The sequence below is a fragment of the Penicillium argentinense genome (genome assembly GCF_028826775.1).
Source record: "Penicillium argentinense strain IBT 30761 chromosome Unknown utg000005l_segment0_segment0, whole genome shotgun sequence".
Taxonomy (NCBI): Eukaryota; Fungi; Ascomycota; class Eurotiomycetes; order Eurotiales; family Aspergillaceae; genus Penicillium; species Penicillium argentinense.
The window spans coordinates 3,455,091-3,480,122 of NW_026622664.1; the positions used below are offsets into that span (position 1 = coordinate 3,455,091).

Genomic DNA, 25,032 nt, shown 5'->3' on the forward strand with positions numbered 1-25,032 from the left:
CACACATTGACAGGTATTCTGACCAGTCGCCTTGGAAGTAGTTCACGAATGGTCGTAGCCGCTGTGCCATGTGGTGGTTCTCGATTTCACTCTGGCTCTCGGTTTTGGAATGGTGAGAAGAAGCTAGAGTTCACCTAACCCCCAGGATATTGCCGAACTCTTTTCAAAATTCATCGACGCCCTGATGCGGTGGCCCTGCTTGCGCCCGTTATCTCGCAAATTCCATTTTATGACCCGTCATTTGAGCGAGAGAGGAACAAAATTTTTGTTGGCGGGAGTGAAACACACAGCATGGAACTTCCACTCAGCGGGATTTTGTAAAGGGCATGCTGCTGTTGAACCTGCGCAGCGCCTGTATAGGAATCAAGTCCTATCGATTGCTGGCTTGGATCGAGATATTGAGACTGAGAATGCGCCGCACATAAAAGTAAAGAAAATGGCACCGTTTTCGTATATATCCCAATTGGAGCCAAACCTGTCCAGAGCAAGAATATACCCTTAGTCTGCAACCTGCCTCGGCCCCCTAAATCACTACATTCGCCAAGCCCCAAAATCGCGCACTTATCTCACTCAGCTGAAGAAAAACAGGGCCAGACTGCAGTTTAGCCTATTACCCCATACCCACCATTCCCCATACAGCTCCCAGATATCAAGTTTAATTGTACATTGCAAATCAACGTGACAGCTCGCAGCCGCACCCTCAATTGGGCATTTTAGTGCCAGACACAGGCGCAGTCTACGCAGTTGGTGAGATGAGCTACGATGATCGCTGGCCCTGCGGACACTAGCATCGACGATTTAAGTGGAAATAAAATTTGGAGTCTACAGAGCGTAAACATGCTAGAAACACATGAATCACGGGCAGGGCTCTTCAAAAATTATCTAGATCAGCTCGTGTTTGATGTTTGGGTCTGCTCAAAAGGGATCTTCTCGCAAGTTCCGTCCAGTCTGGGTGATTCTGTACAATCTTCGCGGGAGAATTGCATTTCGCAGACATGGTTCGATTTTCTTTGGCTGTGAGCAGTGCTTATCTACTGCAGGTCTTTTTGGCCAGTGCAGAGGGTGTTCATTTTCGTAGGTGGGATTCAATTCTTTGTAGCTCTGCGCCGAGTGTACAGTCTACTCCGCTGGTGTCAACGGCACAGACGACTACTCGCACAACAACTCGAAATACGAAGACTAGCAGCAAGCCTCTTATCCCGACTGCTTCCTCTCCTACATTCCCCGAAATTGAATATACATCTACCTCGGGAGCTCCTCAGGTGCACCTTTGAGAGAGGCATCAACAGTTCCTACAGCCACCGAGTCCATTGCCACATCCACCGTAACCCCTACCTCCGTCACGACCGCTGCTTTAGCCACTCCAAAGCGCAGTGACAAAGCCGTTGTCGTGGCCAACCCAGAGGACCCCCTCGGAGTCGGCTAGCTTCGTGAAAGAAGATATCCCACTCGACCTGCAAGATCAATCTCCTTCTATTCCCGATGGGACCTTGCTGCCACTCATCATGACGATTGGGGTAGTTGCCACGCCTGTACTCGTCAGCTCCGTGGGCACAATGGTAGTCCCAGTCGGGATTGTGCCAGTCTGACTCACGCCGGAGATGTTTCCTTCACCAGATAGTATCCCTGAAATAGACGAGAGGTCTGAACGAGTCAACCACCACATCTTCTACTTCCACTTCGACTTCCGGCTTATGGATGACCTCATTACAGTTACCATCACCACCGACCTTGAATCTCTCACAGCCGACGCAGTCAACGGCTAACCTCCTTCTCACCTGGGACACGAGTGATACCCACCTCATCTGAGGAGATGAACGCCCTCCTTTGAAACAGCATCAACAACAACCACAAATACCCCGCCCATGCCAAGTGAGACATCTGGTAACAACAAGGGCTCCGCCCAGTGCAAGTCCCTCGCCGGCGCCTGCAGCATCGCTTTCCAGGGGTTCGAAGACGACTATCTATACAACGCGTATACTTCCTATGTTGCGTCGATTGGCGATGACGATGCCATTAATTGGCTCTTTGCGCCTTTTGCGAATAATGGGCGTGCTATTATGTTCAGCTGTGATGCTTGTGAAATGCAATTCCTCGCTATATTTACATTTCAGCTGACCTACCATAAATTTTAACAAAACACCCCTCGTAACTAATCCACTACTCCGTAACACTATCCTGAATACTCCTGAGCGCACTCATCTTATGCGCCGGATCAATCTCAACCGCATTGCGGGCCCGCCGTCTCGCATCCGTCCAAAGCATAAACTCCCCATAACTCTTCGGCATAACATGTATATCCTTCTCAACAAGGAAAGTATAATTAAACTTACCAGTCGACTTCTTCGTCCCATGCTCCACATCCCTCACCTTCGTATCAACGCGCACCTGCACCTTGGTGAACTTCGAGTGTGCGTCTTCGCGCTCTTCAGGCTCCGTAAACGCCACCGTCGCGCGGAGGTAGAGCACGCTGCCGACGGGCACCGGATTTTCAAAGGTACTCGGATCTAGCGCGAGGAAGTTTGGTCGGGCGTGCGCGAATGAGGCGGCGCAGCAGAAGGCTAGCTCGAAAGATTGCTTTAGCAGGAAGCCGCCGAAGATCATGAAGTTGTGTCGGTTGCGGTCTTGGGGTTGCATAATCATGGCGGATTTTAGGACTGTGTCGCTCATGAAGACTTGGTTGCTGGGGCGAGTTGCGGGGGTTTGGGGGTCTTTTTTTTGTTAGTGGAGTTTTCAGTCTTGTATGGCTGTGGTAACTTACGCAGGTAGGACATTTCTTTTGTCCACATTGAGTGGATTAGGTTACTCTCTTCGTCGTCTGGGGCCTTTTCGAGAAGACTGCGTGTTCGTAAGGCCTTTTTGGCTTGGGAGTTTGCCTCGCCCTTTTTGAAGAGGGCTTCTTCTTCGGGGGTTTCCAGGATGAGAGGTGCGACTGGAACAGGCCTGTAATCGAGAATTAGTATATGACTTAGTTTACTTCGGCTTTGACGTGCACGTACTTCTTAGTAGCTGGATCCAGCGAAACCATCGTAAAAGCACAGGTAATCAAGACATCCTCAGGCTGCGCAGGCTGTCCTTCCGGACGCACCTTGGAGACCTGACAGGACACCTCCATACTAGATCGACCAGTAGCATAGGAAACCTGACCGCTAAGCTCGAGGTCGCAGATTTCCATAAGCGGATTCTCGATGGTAATCCGGTCGACGGCCGCGGTGACCGTGCTGACGCCATCGCCAGTATGACGGTACGCGATGACACCGGCGAGCGCATCGAGATCCATGAGCAAGGAACCCAGTCTGGAAGAAGTTAGCACATCAGATTTGGGGGTCCATCGGAATCTCTCCATCTCACCGGATATGCCCCGACGCATTGAGATATGTATCAAGAAGCCATTTGTCCTGTGCCAGAGGCAGAATCTGTAGAACAGCATGAGTTAAGCAATTGAGGGTCAATCACAACTTGTGGATCAACATACAGCACTGTAGTAACTATCCGACATCTTCTTCGGCGTGACATCCGGCTTCACACTCTGAACAGGCTGCGCACCGCCCTGATTCGCCTTCGCCGCGTCCCGACTCTGCGTCAACGCATCAATCCATGGCGTCTTGACTCGTCCAGCCCAAACCCGCCGCTCGCCCTCGTTGCTGCGCGTCGCGTGGAATTCGCGCTTCGGCGATTGCGCGGCGATGACTGTGCGCGCTGGTCGGGCGGTCAGCCGGGCGAGAGCTGTCTTTCTTCCTGCAAGTCCGAACATGGCGAGTACCTAAGTCTTAGCACAGTCTAGGTACAGTGTATATTCGGGGTGTGGTTTGAGATATATGGAAAATCTGGGGAGGTGAGCTTTAATTAGTATGAGGGATGACGCTGTTGGCTCCCGAGGACCGGCCCGATCGGGTTAGGCTCCGGACATTCTCGGGTCACGAGTGCCGAAGCGTACGGCTTTGGGGTGGGTGGCTCCGGGTTTGCGGTCGGGATGGGTCCGGATTGGCTGTGGGGAGGAGGCTTATTAGTCACTTTTTACTTTAAGACCCTGTATAGTCCGATATTGAGTTGATCTGGTCTTGGACTTGGTATGTGATCAGCTAGGTACATTGTGTCATGGTTAACAAGGTTCATCTCATAAGTCTGAATTCGTGTTGTGTGATCGAGTGATCAACGACTATTCAGCAGAGCACTGCAACAGGGCTCTAGTGTGTTTTAAGGATCGCTCATAAGTCAATCACATTAATATGAGAACGATTGTTTATAGCCTCACATTTACCACAGTAGAATACTCAAGTAGTTGGCATTAAAAGTCTTCACGGTGATCATCCCACCATGACATCTCTAGATACTCAATTAAAACCATGCTCAAACATGGTGCCAATTTGGCCATCGATGCCACTATGATCTTGACATTGTGAACAAGATGTTCTACCGGATCTTTAATCCCTTGCAGGATCACTCATCTGATGACCTACCGAGCCATCTACCAGTCACATGCGATCAGCTCCCTAGGAAGCCAGACAAGAGGGGATCTTTTATGTCTTTCGTACTCGAGGCAAGGTCACAGACAACATACGGCGGTAGGTAGAGTAAACTAACAGGCCTGCAGAGCACGCCTACGCACCCCGGTCAACATGAAACAACGAACCAGATCAACCTCTGCAGGGACTAGAGCTTGTCTAACATGAAACACGGGGTATACACTACACTGCAGTATATGGGACCTACTCCAACTACAGAAAAAAGCTACAATAAAATAGAAAAAGTATTGTGATTAAATGGAATTATTACAACGATGGAATCCATTAGCAAATCGTAGTCTGATTATCGTACAAGACGGCCAATGCCTAAGGCCCGTGGCAAACCCCAGGAACCTTCCTATTACTTGGAAAACCTTCCTTGGAAGTCAGGGTAGTCAGATAAAAGAAAATGCGCAAATGAGACAGCAGCTCTAGATGCAAGAAACGAAGGGTATAGATCCTCAAAACGAGAGTATGTGCAAGTGTGGGTATCACTTTTGCAAGATGGACAAGATGGTCTGTTGCGCGCTGGACCAACTAGAGTAACGTATGAACATGGGAAGAAAACGCCGAGGTTGAGGATGCACAATGGGGTATATCGTGTGTTGTGTGATGTTGGGCGGGTTGAGGTATGTACGAGGTATTTCTGAAGGTGTTTCTGAAGGTTTAGAGGATGAGGGCGGCAGCGAAAGTCATAATTAGTGACAAGGCGAGACCGTTGGAGAAGCGAGTGGCGGAGTTGATAGTCGCGACGGGTCCGGATGTGGCCGTCGACGTGGCTGAATTTTCGGCGGCAGATGCTGCGGCCGCATCTGTGGACGCGGCAGAGGCAATGGTGCCGGCGGCTGTCACGGCCGGCGCGGTGAATGTTCCATTGCCGGATGAGGAGTTGGAGGCCTTTGTCCCGAAGCCGATTTGGCCGTTGTCAAAGTCGAAGACGGAGTACACGTTCTTTAGGAAGACGTCGCCGACGAGCCAGGTGTTTGGTCCGGAGGATTGGTGGCCGACGATGGTCGAGATACAGCCTCCGTCCGTCTCCGAGCCGATGTAATCCTCCGGTTCGATGGAGTATTTCACGTTCGAGAACTCAAATTCCACGGTCGCGGTCGAGTCGCATGGGATCATGTAGTTCTCGCCGGATTGCGAGGAGCCTGGAATGAGGCCGAAGAGGGTTGCTGCATCGGAGGGCGGGATTAGGATGTAGGTGGTGCCTGTGTCGATGATTGCGGATTTGCCGATTAGGTTGCAGGGGACGCCGTTTACGTAGGCATCGTCCATTGGGATGGTCCATGTATCGGCGTTGGTGGTGGTGTAGGTGATGTCTCCGTCGTACTTGGTTGTGTCGACGGTCCCGAAGTTAACCTCGCCATCTTTGTTGTTGTCATTTGCCCGTGACAGACTGAACCCGACAAGGTTGGAACTGATCAGGCCCTTTTCGGCGACCTTGTCCATGAACGAGGGAATTTCCCAGCCGTTGGTATACGATCGTCCGAGGCCGAGAATTCCATCGATTGGGTAGCTGTTGAACGCCTTGGTGGCCGAGGTCGCGAATCCGAATGACAGCGTCACATCCAGATCGGCAAGGGACATGGTATCCTGGCCGAGATCCCCCTGGATCTGTCCACTGCCGTACCCGAGACTGAAGGTCGAGCTGTTGGAATAATAGGTGTCGGAGGTAGAACTGTCGAATGTATGATGGGATTTGCAGGTATCGCTAATGCACTTGGAGCTAAACACCCAGCTGCTCGGCGATCCCGTGTCCAACGCCAGCCACATTTCCTGCTGCTGCGAGCCAACTTTGACCACCGAAAAGTAGGAAAAGTCCTTGCCATCCTGGTCCAACGCAGCACTGTTCTTTAGTGTCGGGGTCTCCGACTCGACGATGGAATAGTCGCGACGGAATTTCTTGATGTCGAGCGTCAACGGCGCGGTCTCCTCCTCCTCTGATTCTTCCGGAATTAAGCTCCATGGCATAAATCGACGGAACCCGGTTTGCCTGGATGAAATGCTCGCGCCCGTTGCGATCTTAAGCTCCCACGGATAAAAAGCGTGCACGCTCGTCGAAAGGCCGGCAACGACCAGACATGGTGAGAGACGCATGATCCTCCGGACGGACGGATCTAGTAGCCGGCGAATGCAATCCTCATTGAATATCGTACGAGGCACTAGGTATACTCCGCGAGCTGTCGTTCAATCAATTGGCGTGGATGCGATGTTGAAACAGTGAACGGTCCTCCCGGTGGAGCTCTGTAGGATTTCCGCAACGCAGATCCGGAGTAGCAGGAATTGAATGAAGAAAATAGCACAAGCGACTGTGATGAATGAGAAAGCAACAAAAAAGCAGAAAACGAGAATTAAAGGACAAAGGAACGACGAGAATTGACCGAGGGAGGTTGGAGGTTGGAGAGGTTCGAATGTGAGGGGAGGCGGCGGCCTGGGGTGGTGGGCCTGCGAACCACTGAGGAAAATCGTCCCCTGACAAGAGACTGCCCAGTTCTGCGCCAATGCTAGTCCCCAACGGGCGCTAGCTCACGCTTCTGCGCACTCCACCGCGGCCGTTCCGGGTTGCGATCGGCTGGGCTAGCTGGCACTAGAGCTGTCTACTCCTATTTCTTGGTTGAGCCAGCTTGGATATGGTCACAGTTAAGTGAGAATTCAGAGACGTGATGAACATCGAAGATTGCAATGCGATGCTCATGGATCATTGATCCTAAAGTTTCATCATTTTCAGGACCAGCTGGATGAGAATAGGGGAGAAGTAGCGAACTGCAGTTCACGTTGCAACTTGGACGGTGCTTAGCGCACGGAGCAACTGCACGGCCGCGTACTCGTCAGGGGGGAACACTCACCTCGCGCCTGCCACTGGCTCTGCCCAGCCAGCATCCGACCAAGGAAGAGATATCCTCACCAACGGGGGATTCCTGTTTGGGAACCTGGCTGGTCTAGACTCGACGCCCACTCCACACGCCGGTTCTAGAGTCGAGGCCGAACAGATCAGCGATCACTTTATTTCATTGGGGTCTTGATACCGACCTCAACTCGATTCGAATGCTGGCTAATCCTCCCTGAATTCATTCCCAACCACAAATCCATCGTGTACTTGCATACTGCACTGCTTACTCCCCGTGGGTCCTTCTGGAGTTCATGCATTTACCAGGTAAGGCCACGGTCGGCACATACTGCAGTCACCACATACTAGTCCCCAGCCTGAACTTCAACTCGACATCTAATGAACTGGCTGGACTCATTATTGAGGTCGTGGTAGCTTGTTTACAGATCTGCTCCCTCGAGAGCAGCTACTCCACCAGCCGAAACTATCGATCGATCAGATCATATGAGGACAGGCGGTATGAGGCGAGGCACACGCCACAATTGATCTAGAAGCTCGTCACATTCTAGACCTGTCTCACTACAGAGAAAGGCGACCGTACCATCCATGCAGCAAAACAATGCTGTCGCTGCAATGTAGAAAACCGAAGGGATAATTAAAACCAGGTAAAACTTCCATCCGATCGTGTTGAGTGCCACTGGTGCAGCGACCAGTGTGACTTCAGAAGTGAGATAGAAGGTGCTGAGGCCGATTGCCACCCCCTGGGAACGCAGATGATTCGGAAAGATTTCTGTCACGTAGACATATTGCGTCGCATCCATAAAGAAGCACCACCAAAAGATGTAGAAGAATGCAAAAAAAACTGCTGCTTGCAGGCCTTGCTTGACGCTCGTGCCTAAGTATTCGGCTGACAGAGCACAAAGGAAAATTGCGGACACAGTGCAGCCAATAGACCCGAGAAGCAAACAAGTCCGACGGCCCACACGATCCAAGTAAAAGGCGGTCCAGGTGTTGCCAATAAGGGTAAAAGTAGTCCAGCATGCGTTGAGGAGGAGTGGAATTCCGCCGGTTAAACCAAGGTAGCCATAGATAATGACACCGTAGTTAGCAATGACATAAATGCCCAGGAATTGGTCGCCAGCCATGAGTAAAAAGGCAGTAAGGGCTCTCCGGCGGTTTGCGGGGGTTCGAAAAATCTCGAATCGACGGATAACTATCGACTGATCGTGCTCGCATTGCTTCTCCATCAAGAGGAATTCTTGTTTGGCTCTCACGTCGTTGGGGTCATCCGGCGCTTTGTGCAAGCGCTGGACAATCTCAAAAGCCTCATTTCGCCGTCCTTGTTGTAATAACCAGCGAGGAGAGAAGGGAATAAATGAACTTCCCGCAAGGACGGCTAGAGGAAAGGTGACTTGAAAGGCCAGCGGGAACCGCCAGGCGAAAGCTGCGTACGGGCTGGTCGCTTTCATGTAATAGCAAGCGAAACCAAACCAGCCTGCCAAGCTATATCCGACGGCGTACATAATTCCAGTAACGCAGACCATTGCACCGCGTGTCTCAGCCGTTGAAACCTCAGCCTGGTAAATCGGGATAATGCAAGCCAAGACGGCCGCTCCCATGCCCGCGATAAAGCGACCTGCAAGAAACATGCCCATGTTCACCGCACCCGCACATAACGCACCACCGATTATCAGGATAACGCATCCAAATTGCATAGTCCGCTTTCGACCAAAGAAATCTGCAGTCCAGGCCTGTCCCAGGCATCCCAAGATTGCTCCGGCCGAGTTTATGCCATTTAGAGCGCCGATAATGTTGGTTGTGTGCGTATACCCTGGCTCGCCTTGCGTGGGCAAGTTAAAGTAGGTATAGAAATTGGGCTGTCCGACGGTCGATCCAATGATAGCCAGACCGTAAGCACTTGCAATGGTGCCAATGGCCACGAAGGTCACAACCCAAAAATTGTAGGCATTTACAACGATTTTGTGAAGCATGGTTCAGTACACAGACCGGATATTGCTAGATAGATTCAGAAGAAGGACCAGGTTGTTTGACAAACAAGAAAAATATTGAAATAGAGGCAAGGCCTTAGCAGCCTTATTTTATGTATCGTCGGGTGTTACAGGTCTCTGCGAGATGTGCATTATTAAGGTTTGCTCCAACCTTTAGCTTTCTCCCAATCCATTTAAATTCTATGCGGGGAAGATCTGGGGGTTCTGCAGAGGGATCCGTGGGACTCGGCCGCATTATCTGGTTGTCCACCGGACATTGAGCATAGCACAGTTGTCCGGCTTCGCTTCGGACCTTTGGTAAGATGTGCAAGGTTCGCCATCCCCGCATCTCCAATGATGATCCTGGGTTAGTCGGTAGCCAGTGGCAAATGCGCCCGCAATACTGGAGACGCTTCTCGAGTAATCTGCGCTTTACTAAGTACATGGGCTTTTCGTCCCAAGAATCTGTGTATAGAGAATATATATAGTCCAAGCGCAATTGCTAAACGAAGAGCCATATTCCCTTCCATTGCTTTGGAGGTACTTCATATTCACTAATATTGGAACTCCGGCTGGTCTCATTGGCCAGAATACTTTCACCTTAAGATGGCTGACGGAGACGATAACTTCCTTCCTTCACTCAAGGAGCTGCGGAAGCTCAACGCCAATGCGAATTGTCCTGAGGTTGCTTGGATATGGGGTCCGGAAGACGAGGTATCGTGTAATAGCCTAAATCCATTCTCTAGTATCTTCAGAAGCTGACTTCTACTGTCCTTTGTCCTTGGAAAGCTTGGCCGGCTGAATCTCCTAACTGAGAGCCTGATCAGTAAAGTAGCCAAGGAAGAAGTTCAGAGTGGATGCGTTATTTCGCTTAAGTACGCTGTCACGAAATGCATTGTTTTTACATTTTGTTTTCTAACGACAATGTTTAACACCGTTTTAGTTGGAACATAGAGCTTCCTGCTCAACCGAACTTCGATCGATCACCATGCAAGGTCAAGATACTTCCAAATACCTCCAGCGATTGCATTTTCGATGACTCACTCGAGATGAACACCCAATCTGGAAGCCAGTGGGACGGGTTTCGTCATTTTGGCCATCAGACTCACGGATTTCTCTACAATAACCTGTCTCCAGAGGATGTGACGCTCACAGATCGATGTGGGATGCATGTTGTCTCACGTCATGGTATTGTGGGTCGCGGCGTGTTCATCGACTATTATCGCTATGCGCAAAAGTTCAACAAACCGTATGACCCCTTGACGAGCCACGCAATTAATTTGAATGAGCTTCTAGCCTGTGCGAACTATCAAGGCACACAATTTCAAAAGGGGGACATTTTGATCATCCGAAGTGGCTATGTGTCACGGTACAATGAGCTGCAAGAGTCAAACCCGGCGAAACTTGAGAGGTCTGCCGCTTCTAATCCTACTTTGGCTGGGGTTGAACAGTCGGAAGAAATGAAGACGTGGCTCCATGACTCGTGTGTTCCCCCTTTTCCCAACATTCGATTCTTTATCACAGTGCCTTTTTTCCGAAGAGATGCCAACATTCAAGTAATTAGTTATTTCGCTGCAGTTGCAGGAGATGCTCCCTCATTTGAAGTATGGCCATCTTCCCAAAGCTGGTATCTGCACGAGTATCTTCTTGCCTGCTGGGGCGTTATGATTGGCGAAATGTTTGACCTCGAGGTAAAAAGCTCCATCTTCATCTATCATTTCCTTTCGATGCTCATTGCAGATTATAGGCTCTGTCAATTGAATGTGAGCAGAGAAAAAGATATTCGTTCATGTTCACAAGCGCACCGATAAACCGCAGGGGTAGGTTTCAGTTTCGCCTTTCCATTTTTGAGAGATACTTATTCGCGTCTTTCTCCAGGTGGTGTCGCAAGCTTAGGCAACTCACTTGCTATTCTTTGATTTCTTAAGTCCTTTTTGTAGGCTAAGGAGAAAGAAGTCTTTACAGAACTCGCATGCCCAATTTTATGAAAGTATGCGAAAATTCTAGTACTCGTCGACATAACAAAAGCTCACTGCAATCATTTCCTTCTAGTGTAATAAGCATGTAGGCCGCATGTATGACACTGGTAGCGAGAAGGAATTCACTGAAATATATCGCAAGTTGTTAGATGTACATGTATAATTACAATAGTTGTGAATAATGACGTTCCGAGGCTTCTGGCACGAAAAACTGCCCAGAAAGCTCTCTAAGTTACAGTAGCCAAATCCATCGAGAATATCCACCGGGTGTGGGGTTTGCGTAGCCAATGTCTTCCAAAATATCTCCGCATATTTCGTCTCCATTCCAGGAGATGATTTGGCAAAATGAATATGAGAACTGGATCGTGGGTCCGGCTGAGTCGATTCTGAGTCTCCAATTCTTTCGGTTAAGATGTGCATTCCTGGCTGGCTTTGCTCGGTGCAGGGGTTGACGCACGGAAGACAGAATATTCCGGTGGATATCCATCGGGGCAACAAGGTTTCTGCATCACCCACCGCCAACCCTATGCAAGGTGAGTGATAGCACAAGCAAGTCAGACCAGAGTCCGGCGGACTCTCCTGTTTGCTGTACCTGTGTCGAATGACTCCTGCTGCCTTTAAACTCTATTCCACCATAAAGGAGAGCAAGTTAGCCTTATTAGAGCATTCAACATTCAAGATTTCTAGCCGGCTCTTCGTCTACTGCAACCTGTTCTTACTGTCATTTGATCCTCAGTGTATCACCTCAGTTATCTTCTCACGACATGCATCACTTGCCCACCGACAAACTGTTCTCGCTACAAGGGAAGACAGCCATCTGCACCGGAGCTACAGGTGGCATTGGACAAACACTGTGTAAATCCCTTGCAATGGCAGGAGCCGACATTGTCTCTATTCAGATTCCCAATGATGTACACGCCGAAAGCTTGTCAAAATCTATCTCTGAGCTTGATCGAAAATTTTGGTCGTTTGAATGCAACCTTACCGATCCAACTTCAATTCGTTCAACCTTCCAAGCTATCTGGCAAGCAGGAATCATGCCTTCCGTCCTTTTGAACTGCGCCGGTGTCAATAGAAGATGCCCAATTACGGAAGTCACGGATGATGATCTCGACCTCGTAAGAAGAATGTATGTGCTTTTTCGATGTGTCAAAGTGCTGAAAATTACTTCAGATCATATCCATCAATCTCAAGGCCACCTACGTTGCCGCACAAGAATTTGCAAACAAGTTGCTTCATCTCAAGCTTCCTGGCAAAATTATCAACATTGGTTCGGTTACTTCATATCGGGGCATGTACAATGTTTCTGCCTATGCAAGCTCTAAGGGCGGAGTCATCCAAATGACGAAATCTTTCAGCAATGAACTTGCTCCACACAACATTCAAGTCAACTGCGTCTGCCCAGGGTAAGAAGAAAGTCACTCAGGTTTCTTTTTGCAATCCTCTGTCAACTCCTTTGCGAAGCAAAGACTAATTTCGGAATAGATATATTAGTACCCCTTTGACGACACAACTGGAGAATGACTCCGCTTACAATGAATTTATTTTGAAGGGAACGCCGGCTGGCCGTTGGGGAACCCCTGAAGACCTGAGGGGAGCTGTCATCTTTCTTGCCAGCGGGGCTAGCAACTTCGTCACTGGTTCGAGCTTGATAGTTGACGGTGGAATGCTCGCCGTCTGACAAATAATAACTGATTATAAGTACGGTAAACTACAAATACTCAATGATACACTACCTATTAGGGAGCTTGGACGCAATATTCTATACTTCTGTTAGTCAATCACAGGGTTGTATTTGTGGACGATTAACACTGAATTTTGAGCTTGAGAGCCATACTGGGGAAGCCCATGCTCCAGTTTTCTTTCTTTTCTTAGCACAATGATTTTGTTGACGGACTTTGCTACTGCGGGGATATGGGCCCGTTGAATGTCTCCACTGAAGATTCCTGTTTCGCTCTCGAAAAAATGTGGACGTACCAAGACTTTACGTCAGCGTGGACATGGAATAGTTGCAACTTTATCCCTTCCGGGCGCAGAATTACTAGCGGGCAGCGGTGTATTAGGGAATTGCCAAATCGAAAACCCCCAAGTGCTATTTTGACTCCCTATTACGATATTTAGTTCAGCACTATTTATGTCACAATATATCCAATTTAGGAGAAATAAGTGATGAGTTTCGACTGTTTGTGTTGTTTGATCACCCAAGGGTCGTTCGACTGGTGACCCTTCACTGGGGGTAAGGACTCATAAGGAGACCAGACCCTCGACCCGCAAAACTAGGGTTTGAGGGTTACCCTTGGAGGGTCACCCGCGGGTGAGGACGAGGCCTAATTGAAGGGCAAATTACTATAGACTAAGTGGGTATCCAGCGCCCTCACCGAGCGCTTCTGAAAGGGAGAACTTCTGAGATACCCCTTCGTATTTGTTGCACCGAAAGAGATGGACGGAGATCGGAGATCTCGGAGGGCAGCTGAAGCCATCTGGGGTGTATTTCTGCCTCAGATGTTGATAAATGAGAAGACAATTTCCGAACAAAAGCGGAGTTTCTAGTGAGAGAATTCGGTAACTAGGAAGCAACGAAGAAGGGATCAACTACCTGCTCTATAACTCCGTCAGCGAATTGAACGGAGGTTACGCCGAGGGTGCCGGACGTCCACCGGACTCGGAATCAAAGAAGTGGGTCCTGGACACGAACTTCCGCCGGACTAACGCGCCGAAGAAGTGGTCTGGAGTGTCTCAAACGTATCACACTCTTTCGGTTTGCAATATGCCTTCTGTCTTGTTCCAGCAATGTGGCCTCTGGGCCGAGATAATTACCGAGTATATAAGGAACCATTTTGACCGGTAGGCAATCATTGTCCTGCCCGCAAATACATGTCAAACTACGAGATCCTTCTACTCTCGTTATCAATTTCACTATGACTTCTTCCTCAGCCGACCATCGACCCAAGCCGGAGGCTATCCCTTATCAGGGAAAGCCTCTACCCAACGTTCCTCAGGACCTTGTAGTCCCCAACATTGTGAATTTGGACTTCGACGAGAGACTCTGGGTTCCCCAAGGCCCGGACGTCTGGTTCCGACCCATCCTTTTCAATGTCACACAGGGCTATTTCGTCAACCTCATTCGCGTGCGTCGTTCCGGTATTTTGTCCCGTCACCGTCACTGTGGACCTGTTCACGCCACGGTTCTTCGCGGCAAGTGGCATTATCTTGAGCACGACTGGTGGGCAACTGAGGGGAGCCATGCTTTTGAGCCCCCTGGTGACATCCACACGCTTGAGGTGCCAGATGGCGTCGAAGAAATGATCACATTGTTCCACGTCACTGGAGCCTATATCTATGTTGACCCGATGGGTGTTCCTTTGGGAGTGGAGGACGTTTTCTCAAAGCTGGCCAGCGCAAAGGCCCATTATGAGAAGGTTGGACTTGGTGCCAATTTTGTGGACAAGTTCATTCGTTGAACTTGAGTCAATGGGGGTCTGCCTTGAGTATCATGGCGATATCTGTTTTAGCCCTAGTCTAAATTTCTGCTCGATATCCATGAATACTGTACTATTGACACGTATTGGAATCAGTTCTTTTTCAGAGAAGCCATTCATTCGTATGTATTTTAAGTTACAAAAATATGGTCCAACTGTAGTATCAAACGGTTAAATATTTTCTATTTGCCTCGGTTGAGTCACCAAGGAAATGAAGCGATCGGATCATAGTAGCATAATTACTGCTCCGCAAACTGTCAGTCCGGCTGGTTCCATACCCAGCTCTGACCTAGGAAGGAGTCATTCACGGTGTTCAAACCCTGGCTGGCAGGATCAGCCAGGGAAGTCAGCGGATTTGTCAGGGAAAGGCGATTGTTCTCTTCTGCGACAGCAGCCACGCTTGGCCTCGCTCGACCGCAAATATCAGCCTGCGGGCCGGAGGTTTCCGGGACGTAAGCTCCTGGATGTACGATGGGATGGTAATTCTCCCATAGTACTATAGGCCACAGCAATCAGCAAGGGAGCTCCGCGCATTTGCTACACTCGTTTCCCAAAGAATCAATACGATATGCTTTAACATGGAGGCGTACCTTGATGCACCGACTCTAGTGCTTGATCAATGCCCGAATGAAAGGACGAAATGGGAATATCCTGGCTAAGGTCGAGATTCATCGCTGCCTGGCCGCTGAGGGAAAGCTGAGATCTATCGTCTGTTCCAATGATGCTTGATGGCAGCTCTGAGTCCTCCTGGCTTCCACCCGATAGTGTTCGATCAAATCGATGATTCGTAGAAAAATGCATTCTGTCAGACGCCTGAAGATCGTCGGCCTCACGTGCATGGTTTGGTGGCCCGTCCGTCGGACTAGGACTGTTCAAAAATCGTGGCGAATTCACTAGCAATGACTCCATTTCATGCCTGAACATTAGCTGGAAGAGCCCTTTGAGGACACTGACCGTCTGCGATGGAACTATGGATGAGGCAGCGATCGTTTGTTGCAACGATATTGAATTCGCGACACCTCTTTTGGCATCGATAGCCTGTTCTGAGCCGGGGTCAGACAGCGCAACCATTGCCAAGGTGACACCTGCAGTAAAATTTTGCATGGCAATATATGCCACCGCATGAGTGTTTTGTGCTGCATAGACAACTTTAGCATATCTTGGTAGTATGCTGCAGGTGCGGCGAGCGCAGTGCCTGCACTGTTCAAAACTTGTTGGGCGCGCATCCGAGTCGCGCAAGCCAGACGACACGGGTAAGCGTCGAGTACATCGAATAAACGGGCGGTGTAAGATTATTTGGATATTATCATAGGCCAGCTGAAGGGCCAGTGCCTGCAGTTGAAATAGCTGGCAGATCTCGACCTCGGCGCTTGTCAAACTTCCCATGGCCAAATCGGCATTGTGCTCCAGCCTTAACTCCTCAGGGAGTCGGTCAAACCAGTCCACCAGCTTAGTATTGATTTCGGCGGCTTGATTCATTGCAGCTTCCGAACCAGAGACATTCACATTGTGAATATTGCCAATGACGGCGGTTGCAATAGAGTACAGATCGAATTTGTGCCGTTGGTATGAACCCAGCGTGACTCTGGCTGAGGAATTGCTCGCGGGGCTCTCAATCATATTCAGCAATGGATGCGCAGCCAAGATGTCATCCATGTCTCGTGGCATGCTCACAGCGCAATAAACGTCATTGATCGATGACGGCCGACCATAGGTGATTGAAGCGAACCTGACAGATGATTAGCTAGAGTATAACGGCCAATTACTAGGCTTCAAGGCACCTGTCGAGGACATATAGAGCCCACCAAGTTCGCTTGCGGACTTCGAGAACTATCTCAGTTGCGGGGCCCCAAAGACTCTCCTTATGCAGACCCTGTGCCTGCGCACTGTGGACCCCCGCACCAAGAATAGGCAATGCTAGATTCGGCTTGCCATTATAAAGGTAATAAGTGCTTAGCAAAATGCATAATTGAACACATTCCACGCCCCCGCTGTCCAAAACTTCGAAATAGTGCAATCGAATCTGGTTGAGCATATCTCTCTGGAGAGAGGATAGCTCTTCCTTGGAAATGCCAACTTTCGAGCGTTGGTCGTCCGAGGCATACCTTGCCCCTATGGCAAGGACCATCAGAATTAACACCGCTGTACCCTTCTGTCGAGCAGTCACGTATTGATTGTCAACGATCTGCCTGTACTCGCGTTCGAAGGAAGGCTTATAAAAAAGCATCATGAACCAATGCACAGATCTCCAGTAAGATTGGAGCAGGAAGTCACAGACTGGGCGGGATGGAAGACAAAGACCGGGAAAGTGGGAAGAAAGGCTAGTTTTTCCCATCATCTGCCCGGTTGCCAGATAAGGACTATCGACGGAGGTCCCACCAGGAAGGGCGGAAGTATTGTTGTAAGTTGTAGGTGAGTTGATCGATCCTTGACCATGTAGATGAAAAAGCTAGCGGCAAGTTAACATCTGCATTTAAAGGCGAGTTTCTGGCGGGAAACAGTAAATTACCTCATCAGTCAATTCCACCGCAGATGCTTGGGCATGTCTAGGTGGCTGCTGGGGGATGTCAGGCTGGATGTCAGTGTCCGAGGGGATATTCGAGCAAGACCGAGCTACGTTCAACGACCCTCGGGGAGTATCGAGACCTCGAGGGCTTGCCCTTGAGGTTTCAGGCATATCAGACTGCACGTGTTGTACAATTTTGCGCCGCTCCTCCATAGCTTTTGTAGATCGTTTAGACTTTCTATAAGTAGTGAATAAGTAATTTCTTTACAATACCCAGGCCATGATGGTCTCTGAGAAACAACGTACCTCAACGGAGCCGATGTTGTCTCACAGGCAAAGCCAGAACGTAGGCATAGAGAGCATGGTTTTTCAACATCACACTAGAAGAACATCTACCATGAACACGTATCTATATGAATATCGGTGGTCCTTACCTTCAGTTTCTGCCTACGACAACGATCGCAGGCATGTCGGCGACGGCTGCCCAGCGATTTGAGTTGTGCAGGCCTTGTGCGTGAAAATTCCGGATCCTGCACTTCACGAAAGGATCCTCCGCACTCCGGACCAGCTTGATCTTGCATATTGCGAAGTTGACACGCGAAGCGTGAAGCTGAACGTATGTTCCCACAGCCAACGCAAGGGCGCTGCTGGGACGTCGGGATTTGCCTCAGGTCCCGCCCTGTATTACTAATACGTCCTTTTATCGCCACCAAGTTAACGTAACCCACAAGCGAACCGCCCACATAAGCGAACCGCCCACCCATCTCAACCTATAATTTTGATTTGCATATAAAATAACCACAACGCCATTAAATTATTGATATCACTGCTTCGGACATCTATTTATCTTATGCCCTATCCCTCCACAACCACTGCATCTTGGTGGCGCCCGTTGTCGTGGTGTATTAGTCTCATTTGCGACCGGAGCTAGTTCTGGATGAACAGGATCCAGAGATTCAACGGCTTGGTTCGAACTGAATATTACGTCTCTTCCCTCCTGAATTGACATGCCTTCAGTACGGTCGATGCGTTTATTAGACCTCTTGCGTTTTTGTTTCCGAACCTCATTGGCAGCGCGCAAATCCCGGATTTCTTTCTCCAACATCGCTAGCCTTTGAAGCGTGACATGGAAGCCTTTAAGAGTCTGCTCTACCACATGCTTTGTAGGCGTTGGAGGGCTCACGGATCGATATTTGAGTAGAGCTTTGACTGAAGATTCTTGCCGATATAATTGTTTTGTGTTGAGTGGTGTTGTAGGGCTCCACTCACTTGATCGGCTTCCTGGTCGGCTTCCTGGGGGGTTGGTGTTCGAAGCTGAATATTAAGCTTCGATATAACCCGATCGGGATCAAAGGGTATTAAACCAGCAGATTCGAATGCGCTCTGAATTATATCCGAGTGATATGAGATCTCGCGAGCGTGCGGGTAGGCGGCAAGGAAATCAAGCTTGTCAATATGGTTGATATTGCATCGAGCTTTTCGCTCAACCAAGCCACCATATGCGCGCTTTAGGTTCGCAAAACACCCGACATCTAGTGGTTGTAGCAAATGAGATGAATGCGCTGGCATGCAAATTGGTATAATATCATGTTCAGCGCAAAGTCGGTCGAATTGAGGTGTCAAATGGCTACCATGACCATCAAGGACTAGAAGACGATATTTACCCTTTGTACGGCTCGCCGTACTCGGAATAAAGAGATCTTTCAGCCAGCGAAGGCCAATAGCATCAGTTGTCCATCCATTATCACTGATTTCGATCCTCCAGTCCGGTCCTACCCCTTTATCTTCGTACCAAGCCTGGTGATGTGTCTTGGATTTGAAGATAAGACAAGGTGGTAATTTGAAGCCCGACGCACCAATACACTCGATAGATGTGACCCATTCACGATTTCCAGGTTGTTTAAGAGATCTCCGACCGTAGTATTCAGCACGGGTGACGACTTTTGCAGTAGCAATAAGACCCATTGCGAAGCCAGTCTCATCAAAGTTATATATATCGTCAGGTTGGATGCCGTTCTCATTAATCGTGCGTTGAACCAAGTCGAACCACTCTCGTATGACCTTTGGATCCTCGCATTTTGCTCGTTGGTAGTTGTACTTTCGAGAGAACCGAGATTTAAGATCATCATGGCGATTAACAAAGTTGTAGACCCAGTTGACGCCAACAGTCTGCGTACAGCGTTCGGCTAATAGAAGATTGGCCATTTCTGCCACCATAGCAGGCCGAGGAGCTGATCCACGTGAATCCATAGAGAGCACCCATTGTAGAAGTGATCTCTCCTCGTCTTCTGTCAATTTATGGTTGTTGGCGCGTGTTTCTGAGCGACTTTGTTGACCGTTGACGCGATCGCGTAGAGTGGACCAGGGGACGTCGAATTGGCGTGCTGCTTTGCGAATAGAGGTAATTTGACCATTTTGAATGGCATGCAGGGCTAATGAGATTCTGCCCTGCCTATCCTGCGAAAATCGGGCAGAACTAGATCGATTTGGTGGCATGGTGGATGGTTATAAAAGAGAGGTTATAGTACTCAGATCAAAATTGATGGGGTGGGCGGTTCGCTTGTGTGGGCGGTTCGCTTGTGGGTTACGTTAGTTATTTTGCGTTCTTATGTAAGGCTATTTAGATACTCTACGATTGGATGGTGCTCTGTAGAACTGAGCATTGATGTGGGCTGATTGAAAGCTAAACTCGTCCTGATACATAGGATATGCATATGGCGCCCGTCCATCTGCTAGGAATTTGGACTCATATACCTTTATTAAAAAGCGAGACAGTTAACTATCTACTCGTATCCCTTTGAAATTCACAAGCCTCATGCTAAAGAGGTAGCATATTTTTCTCCAAAGTACCTTGCTTAATCACCAAGTTCTTTGAGCCTCGACAAAAATTACTGTCTTCTTATGTTGCTTCCGCGAGCCTGGTTGGTTTCCCACTAGATTGATCACGCGCGCGCTGACAATTTGGTCGGGAAAGATACAACTGTTGAGAACCAAGTGGATGCTAGACCTCCCCTAGTATCTCCAGCACGCTTTTACGAGCTGGAGTTGATTGTGGTCTCAAAGTCTTCCGGACTCCGTCCCAAAAGATCTCTGAGCAGTGGCGACACATATGACCCTTCACCTCGACGAAACGCTTCGAAAGTGGTAGTCCACAACTTGGAGTGATCAACCCCGTGATAGGTAAAGTTGGGTACAACCTGAGGTAGTTTCGCGAATTCATCGGCGGAGACTGGGCGGATCTTAATAGGCCGCTTGGTAACCTTTGCCAGGATGTCAACAGTCTCTCCCAAGTTGTATGCCTTAGGTCCAGAGAGCAAGACCTTCTGGTTCCGGTACTTGAATCCAGCCGGATCATGCGCGAATCTCTTCAAAAGCTCGGCGGTACCCTCACCCAGCTCCTCGCGCTTAACCCACGCGATGCCAGGCCCTGAACCGTCGTGTGGGATACGAATTTCATCAACAGGATGCTCCAGATTGAAGAAAGCCGTATAGAGGGGGTAGGACTCAGCGTAGAGACCTTCGCGAATGATCGTGTAAGCGAAATCTGGGTGCTGACGGGTGCATTCCTCGAGATACTTCTCCGTGTCCAAATGAGCCTGCATGACATGCGCCACGGACTCATTATTCTCTGGATTACCGCCGTAGCCCAAGGAGCCATAGAAGATATACTTGACTCCACTTCGAATCGCTGAGTCAATTGCAAATCGATGACGCTATGTCGACCGCCGTTGTTAACAATTTGTCAAGGGGCCGTCATCGCTGTATCGACATTGAAACTTACCTCGGATCTGTGTTCATGCTCGACCGACGCGTATGAAATCAGAAAGAGTGTATCTAGTCCGTCAAATGCATGTCGTAGGCTATCATCATCATCATAATCCGCCCGGCGGAGTGTTACAGCCTTGGGAACGAAATAGTTGAGTTTCTCGGGGTGTCGAGCGATGAAGACAAGGTCTTTCGACAGGAAGCGCGGTAGAAGATGCTTGACAGTGCTTCCCCCTATTCCTCCCGTGGCTGGAAAAACAGCGATTGTGTGCTTTCCCATTGCGAGTCGGAAAGCTTTAGATATAGATAGGAAGTCGTACACATAAAACACACGTACAAAACTGCTCGTCTCCGTTACATTGAGTTGTTTATAACATTTTGGTTTTTGTTGGTGCCACTCATTTGTCACCAACCATATCATTGTCCACTTGAATTTGATTTCAAAGCTTGATCTTGATCCGGACGTTCAAAGAGTCTGCGGCCGGGTCTCTCCACCGCATGTCTTCAAGGAATCATTTCTGGATCCACCATCATTAATAATTTTCGCGAATGACAGATCCCATTTTCCTTGCGACAGCAACAAGTTCTTCCGGCGGTCGCTCGTCGGGCGTGAGGTCCGACTCCGGTGGACTCGGACTGACCTCCAATGGAATTTGTCACAGGTGGGCCCCGCAGGTAAAAGTCGTCGCATGATGTGAGTTGAGTAATCAGTACGACTGAAATGTACGAGCCTCTCGGAGAGATCTGAATGAAATTTCAGCCATTATAGCTCCAGAAGCGCGCGGGATTATTAATGCATTGGGAGTTTTCGAAACGTATAAGACGTAAATGGCGCTGTAAAATCAATTAAAAAACGAGAAGACACAAAGTGTTATTGCTCGAATTGTATTACGGTAGCAATAGAAGTTCTCATGTGATATGGATTCCAATTCCAGAAGAATGCAACTGCATCATAAAAGCTTGTCCTTGATACTGGTAATTGGTGAAAGTCCGTCTGAATGCTCACTACTAGTACTTATCTTTCGGAAATATCAGAATTCAGACGACGATGGAGGGTATCGGATTCAACGAGAACCCCCTGTCTAGGGGACTCATAATAAGTGGCCTGCCTGGTGTCAATATTTGCCGTGATATCTGACTTTGACATATCATGATCGCCGAAGGAAATCACGTTGCATAGCCACAGGGAAAGCAAACGTAGTGAAAGCTCGATCAAAGGCGAACGACTACTTTAGGAAGAGAATCGTCGGCATGGGAGATATATGTATTGATGAGAACTGCGAACTGCGCTGTACGGCAGGCTTGGTCACTCGTGAATTTGGAGTTGATTGTGACTTTCGAGGTCGATTGCCCCCCCCCCCCCCCCGGGGGGCGTGAAAATGACCTCTTGCCCGTTGAATTGGGGCAAAGCCAGCCAGAATTATCGAAGTAATTCGGGTCATTCATCAAATCAACAACAGTGTTGCTTGATCGGAGTTCGCCTTCCCGGCTAACGTTGGCTGTAATCGACCAGTCACGCGGGGGAGGCCGGCCAACAACCCTAATTGTTCGGCTCGGAGTCCGAGGCCGGCGGCTGCTGAGCTCTTATCTTCAGCGAGCACCGCGTCCGTTTTATGTTGCCTAAATCGTCTTCAATATTAATTATCAATACCTAATTTTACCTCACAATCTGAAGCAAGCACCTCCTACGATAGCTCAGGTAAACTTACGTGGGAATTAGTATTTCTAATACAGAGTGTAGAGAGTTACGCTCCTGGGCCGTTAGAGTCATAACTTCAGTATCTTGCTTGAGGCTCTGAGGAAAAGGTCAATTACTGTATCTGATTATGTCGTTTGATATGATCGCCCTATATCGGAGTTCCTGAATAAGCCGATTCCGCTAATAAAGAAATTAGGAATTTTTTAGGTCTCCTACCCTATATATCAGAAGATTGACAGTGATTAGACCTTTATAGTACAGTACACAGTGCTTTCTATATTATATATAAAGAACTATTGTACTGATCTTTAGCCCAAAAACGGTGTTAATTACCGTTAAGAGATAAGCTATGCTTCTAGAGGGACAGCCACTGCGGTCACAGAGAAGCTATCGCTAGTACTATAAATACTAGAAATAGCCGAACAAAGACAGATCAATAGCAGCAATATTTGTTAGCTTAGTGATTACTAGGATGACTGCTAATAGTTGAGTCACTTTCTTAGGGCGTGTAACACAGTTTAGAGCTCGCCACTTAGCAGAAGTATTGAACGTTTTGAAATTCCGTACGGTAATATTTCAGAGCTTAGTAAATAAATGGTTCACGTTCGCACCTCGGGCAATTCTCTGGCAAGATACTTTTCAACCCAAACTTCAGTCCAGCGTTGGTCTTTCATCAGGTCTCTCTTCGCTATGACCAAAGCAACAGCAAGAAACCAAATAATCCCGCCCCAAAAAGCAGCTCGCCGGCTAATAGGAGCAGGAAGACATCACGGGCAGCGCCCTATGACCTTATTTGGGGACGAGGGCTTTCATCCTCCACTAGCAGCGCAACGGTTAATGAATGTTCGTGAAACTTCGGTTTGTCCTTTTGAAATTATAAGGCGTCGGTTCTCATTTCTCTATTCTTTGGCAGACACGAGCTTCCTACGCCTCAAGTGCTGCGAAGCAAGATGATGCAGACGAAACTTTTGATATTGTTCACGCTCACTGTATCAAGTCCATCGAGGAGGCCGAACGGACCAACCGACAGTTGACTACTTGGTTCAATCAGCAGCGATGTGAAGCCACAGTCAATGCGCAGCGGGCTAGCAAAGAAAAAATGAGACGATGGCCAAGCTTCAGCAATACCCATTGTGTACGGCTACTCGGATTCCAGCTGCATCCGCCAACGGTCGACTAAGTAGTAGTCTCAGAAATAGTGATGATATGTTCCCCATGACAATTGTGGAAACTGGGATTGGTACCGTAGACATGGATTCACAATGGAATCCAGCTGAGGGATAACGGACGAACATGCACGGCTGAGAGGAGGGGAACGTGGGTCATTAATATGGGGCCCCGATACATCATTTCCCGAAGTAGAAAATCGTGAACCCAGCTGAACTGTGGATCTTTGAATCCCATAGAAGAGCTTGAGAAACCCCTCCTTCTCTTTCACCCGAGATTAACCGGCATGGTACCTTTCTGCACCGCAAAATTGACTTGTGGATTATCCATATTCGACAGACTTGCCAAACGATGTTTGAGAAGCTCAAGAACAAGCTCCACTCCCGCAAAAATAGAGAGCCGACAAAGGCGACTGTGAGAGTAACTCAATTCAAACTTTTGCACTTTTCAGTACGATGCTAACAATCTCTATCCTTTTACAAAGGCTCCTTTCCTGTAAGAGAGTGGGAACAAAGCGCCTTCCGTGGCAGCTGCCCAGGTACCATCCAGTGACAATGAAGTGTTTATGGAGAAGCCGGTCGCGGAAGAATCTGTCCAGCAGCAATCCTTCCCTGTGCAGTCTGATCAACAAGTCCCGAAACAGCTTCATGCTCCTGCCAGAGATCTATGGCAGGATACACCCGACCCGGGACAAACTAAAGGATATGAAATTAGACAACCTTAATTCCACGACTATTAAATCTGACATCAAAGACCTGGTAAAACACCAGCTCACAAACGACCACATTATATGTCGACATTCATCTTCCGTCATTGTTCTCAGCTGTAGAGCAGTAAACGCTCCTCCGGGTCAGCCATTCAGAGGATTGTTGGCCAGCGCTTTCAGCGACATGCTACACCTTTCGACCCGGGCTGAAAGCAGGCACAGGCTGGACCACCATGTGGGGCTGACTATTCACCTTCCTCCATGACTAGAGAGTGGGTAATATCGAATCTGGGTATGGCTCTGTGATATTATTGATCGACAAGCGAATTCGCCGCCCCAGCCCACTTTGAGGACCCGGCGGGTTGAAGGAGGTGGAACCGGGGTAATGTTTTCAGTCTGGCGCAGGAG

The 25,032-nt window shown here is 48.9% G+C and overlaps 10 protein-coding genes across 10 annotated transcripts; 5 read left to right on the forward strand and 5 right to left on the reverse strand.

The window, feature by feature from the left end:
* Positions 1 to 1,865: 1,865 nt before the first annotated feature.
* N7532_006083 (uncharacterized protein) lies at positions 1,866 to 2,135 on the forward strand (the record flags this gene model as incomplete). Its single annotated transcript, XM_056618577.1, has 1 exon — positions 1,866 to 2,135. One exon carries the CDS (start codon positions 1,866 to 1,868, stop codon positions 2,133 to 2,135), a length of 270 nt encoding a protein of 89 aa, XP_056474736.1.
* Positions 2,136 to 2,160: 25 nt separating this feature from the next.
* Positions 2,161 to 3,763, reverse strand: N7532_006084 (putative acyl-CoA thioester hydrolase; the record flags this gene model as incomplete). Its single annotated transcript, XM_056618578.1, has 5 exons — positions 2,161 to 2,711; positions 2,762 to 2,943; positions 3,000 to 3,296; positions 3,352 to 3,416; positions 3,476 to 3,763. Coding segments are annotated over 5 exons (1,383 nt in total), but the record flags the coding sequence as incomplete, so codon positions are not given.
* A 1,408-nt stretch (positions 3,764 to 5,171) lies between these two features.
* N7532_006085 (pepsin-like aspartic protease) lies at positions 5,172 to 6,605 on the reverse strand (the record flags this gene model as incomplete). Its single annotated transcript, XM_056618579.1, has 1 exon — positions 5,172 to 6,605. The coding sequence occupies one exon, from the start codon at positions 6,603 to 6,605 to the stop codon at positions 5,172 to 5,174; it is 1,434 nt and encodes a 477-aa protein (XP_056474738.1).
* A 1,230-nt stretch (positions 6,606 to 7,835) lies between these two features.
* On the reverse strand, positions 7,836 to 9,326 carry N7532_006086 (MFS transporter; the record flags this gene model as incomplete). Its single annotated transcript, XM_056618580.1, has 1 exon — positions 7,836 to 9,326. The coding sequence occupies one exon, from the start codon at positions 9,324 to 9,326 to the stop codon at positions 7,836 to 7,838; it is 1,491 nt and encodes a 496-aa protein (XP_056474739.1).
* Positions 9,327 to 9,929: 603 nt separating this feature from the next.
* N7532_006087 (putative cyclase) lies at positions 9,930 to 11,084 on the forward strand (the record flags this gene model as incomplete). The annotated part of the gene is made up of 4 exons (XM_056618581.1): positions 9,930 to 10,037; positions 10,113 to 10,198; positions 10,267 to 11,014; positions 11,064 to 11,084. The coding sequence occupies 4 exons, from the start codon at positions 9,930 to 9,932 to the stop codon at positions 11,082 to 11,084; spliced, it is 963 nt and encodes a 320-aa protein (XP_056474740.1).
* Positions 11,085 to 12,066: 982 nt separating this feature from the next.
* N7532_006088 (uncharacterized protein) lies at positions 12,067 to 12,983 on the forward strand (the record flags this gene model as incomplete). Its single annotated transcript, XM_056618582.1, has 3 exons — positions 12,067 to 12,420; positions 12,476 to 12,708; positions 12,788 to 12,983. 3 exons carry the CDS (start codon positions 12,067 to 12,069, stop codon positions 12,981 to 12,983), a joined length of 783 nt encoding a protein of 260 aa, XP_056474741.1.
* Positions 12,984 to 14,220: 1,237 nt separating this feature from the next.
* On the forward strand, positions 14,221 to 14,763 carry N7532_006089 (2,4'-dihydroxyacetophenone dioxygenase family protein; the record flags this gene model as incomplete). The annotated part of the gene is made up of 1 exon (XM_056618583.1): positions 14,221 to 14,763. The coding sequence occupies one exon, from the start codon at positions 14,221 to 14,223 to the stop codon at positions 14,761 to 14,763; it is 543 nt and encodes a 180-aa protein (XP_056474742.1).
* Positions 14,764 to 15,038: 275 nt separating this feature from the next.
* Positions 15,039 to 17,868, reverse strand: N7532_006090 (Zn(II)2Cys6 transcription factor; the record flags this gene model as incomplete). The annotated part of the gene is made up of 6 exons (XM_056618584.1): positions 15,039 to 15,277; positions 15,372 to 16,510; positions 16,563 to 17,230; positions 17,291 to 17,549; positions 17,594 to 17,667; positions 17,722 to 17,868. The coding sequence occupies 6 exons, from the start codon at positions 17,866 to 17,868 to the stop codon at positions 15,039 to 15,041; spliced, it is 2,526 nt and encodes an 841-aa protein (XP_056474743.1).
* A 2,451-nt stretch (positions 17,869 to 20,319) lies between these two features.
* N7532_006091 (uncharacterized protein) lies at positions 20,320 to 21,332 on the reverse strand (the record flags this gene model as incomplete). Its single annotated transcript, XM_056618585.1, has 2 exons — positions 20,320 to 21,000; positions 21,069 to 21,332. The coding sequence occupies 2 exons, from the start codon at positions 21,330 to 21,332 to the stop codon at positions 20,320 to 20,322; spliced, it is 945 nt and encodes a 314-aa protein (XP_056474744.1).
* A 2,937-nt stretch (positions 21,333 to 24,269) lies between these two features.
* Positions 24,270 to 24,642, forward strand: N7532_006092 (uncharacterized protein; the record flags this gene model as incomplete). The annotated part of the gene is made up of 2 exons (XM_056618586.1): positions 24,270 to 24,332; positions 24,421 to 24,642. 2 exons carry the CDS (start codon positions 24,270 to 24,272, stop codon positions 24,640 to 24,642), a joined length of 285 nt encoding a protein of 94 aa, XP_056474745.1.
* Positions 24,643 to 25,032: the final 390 nt, after the last annotated feature.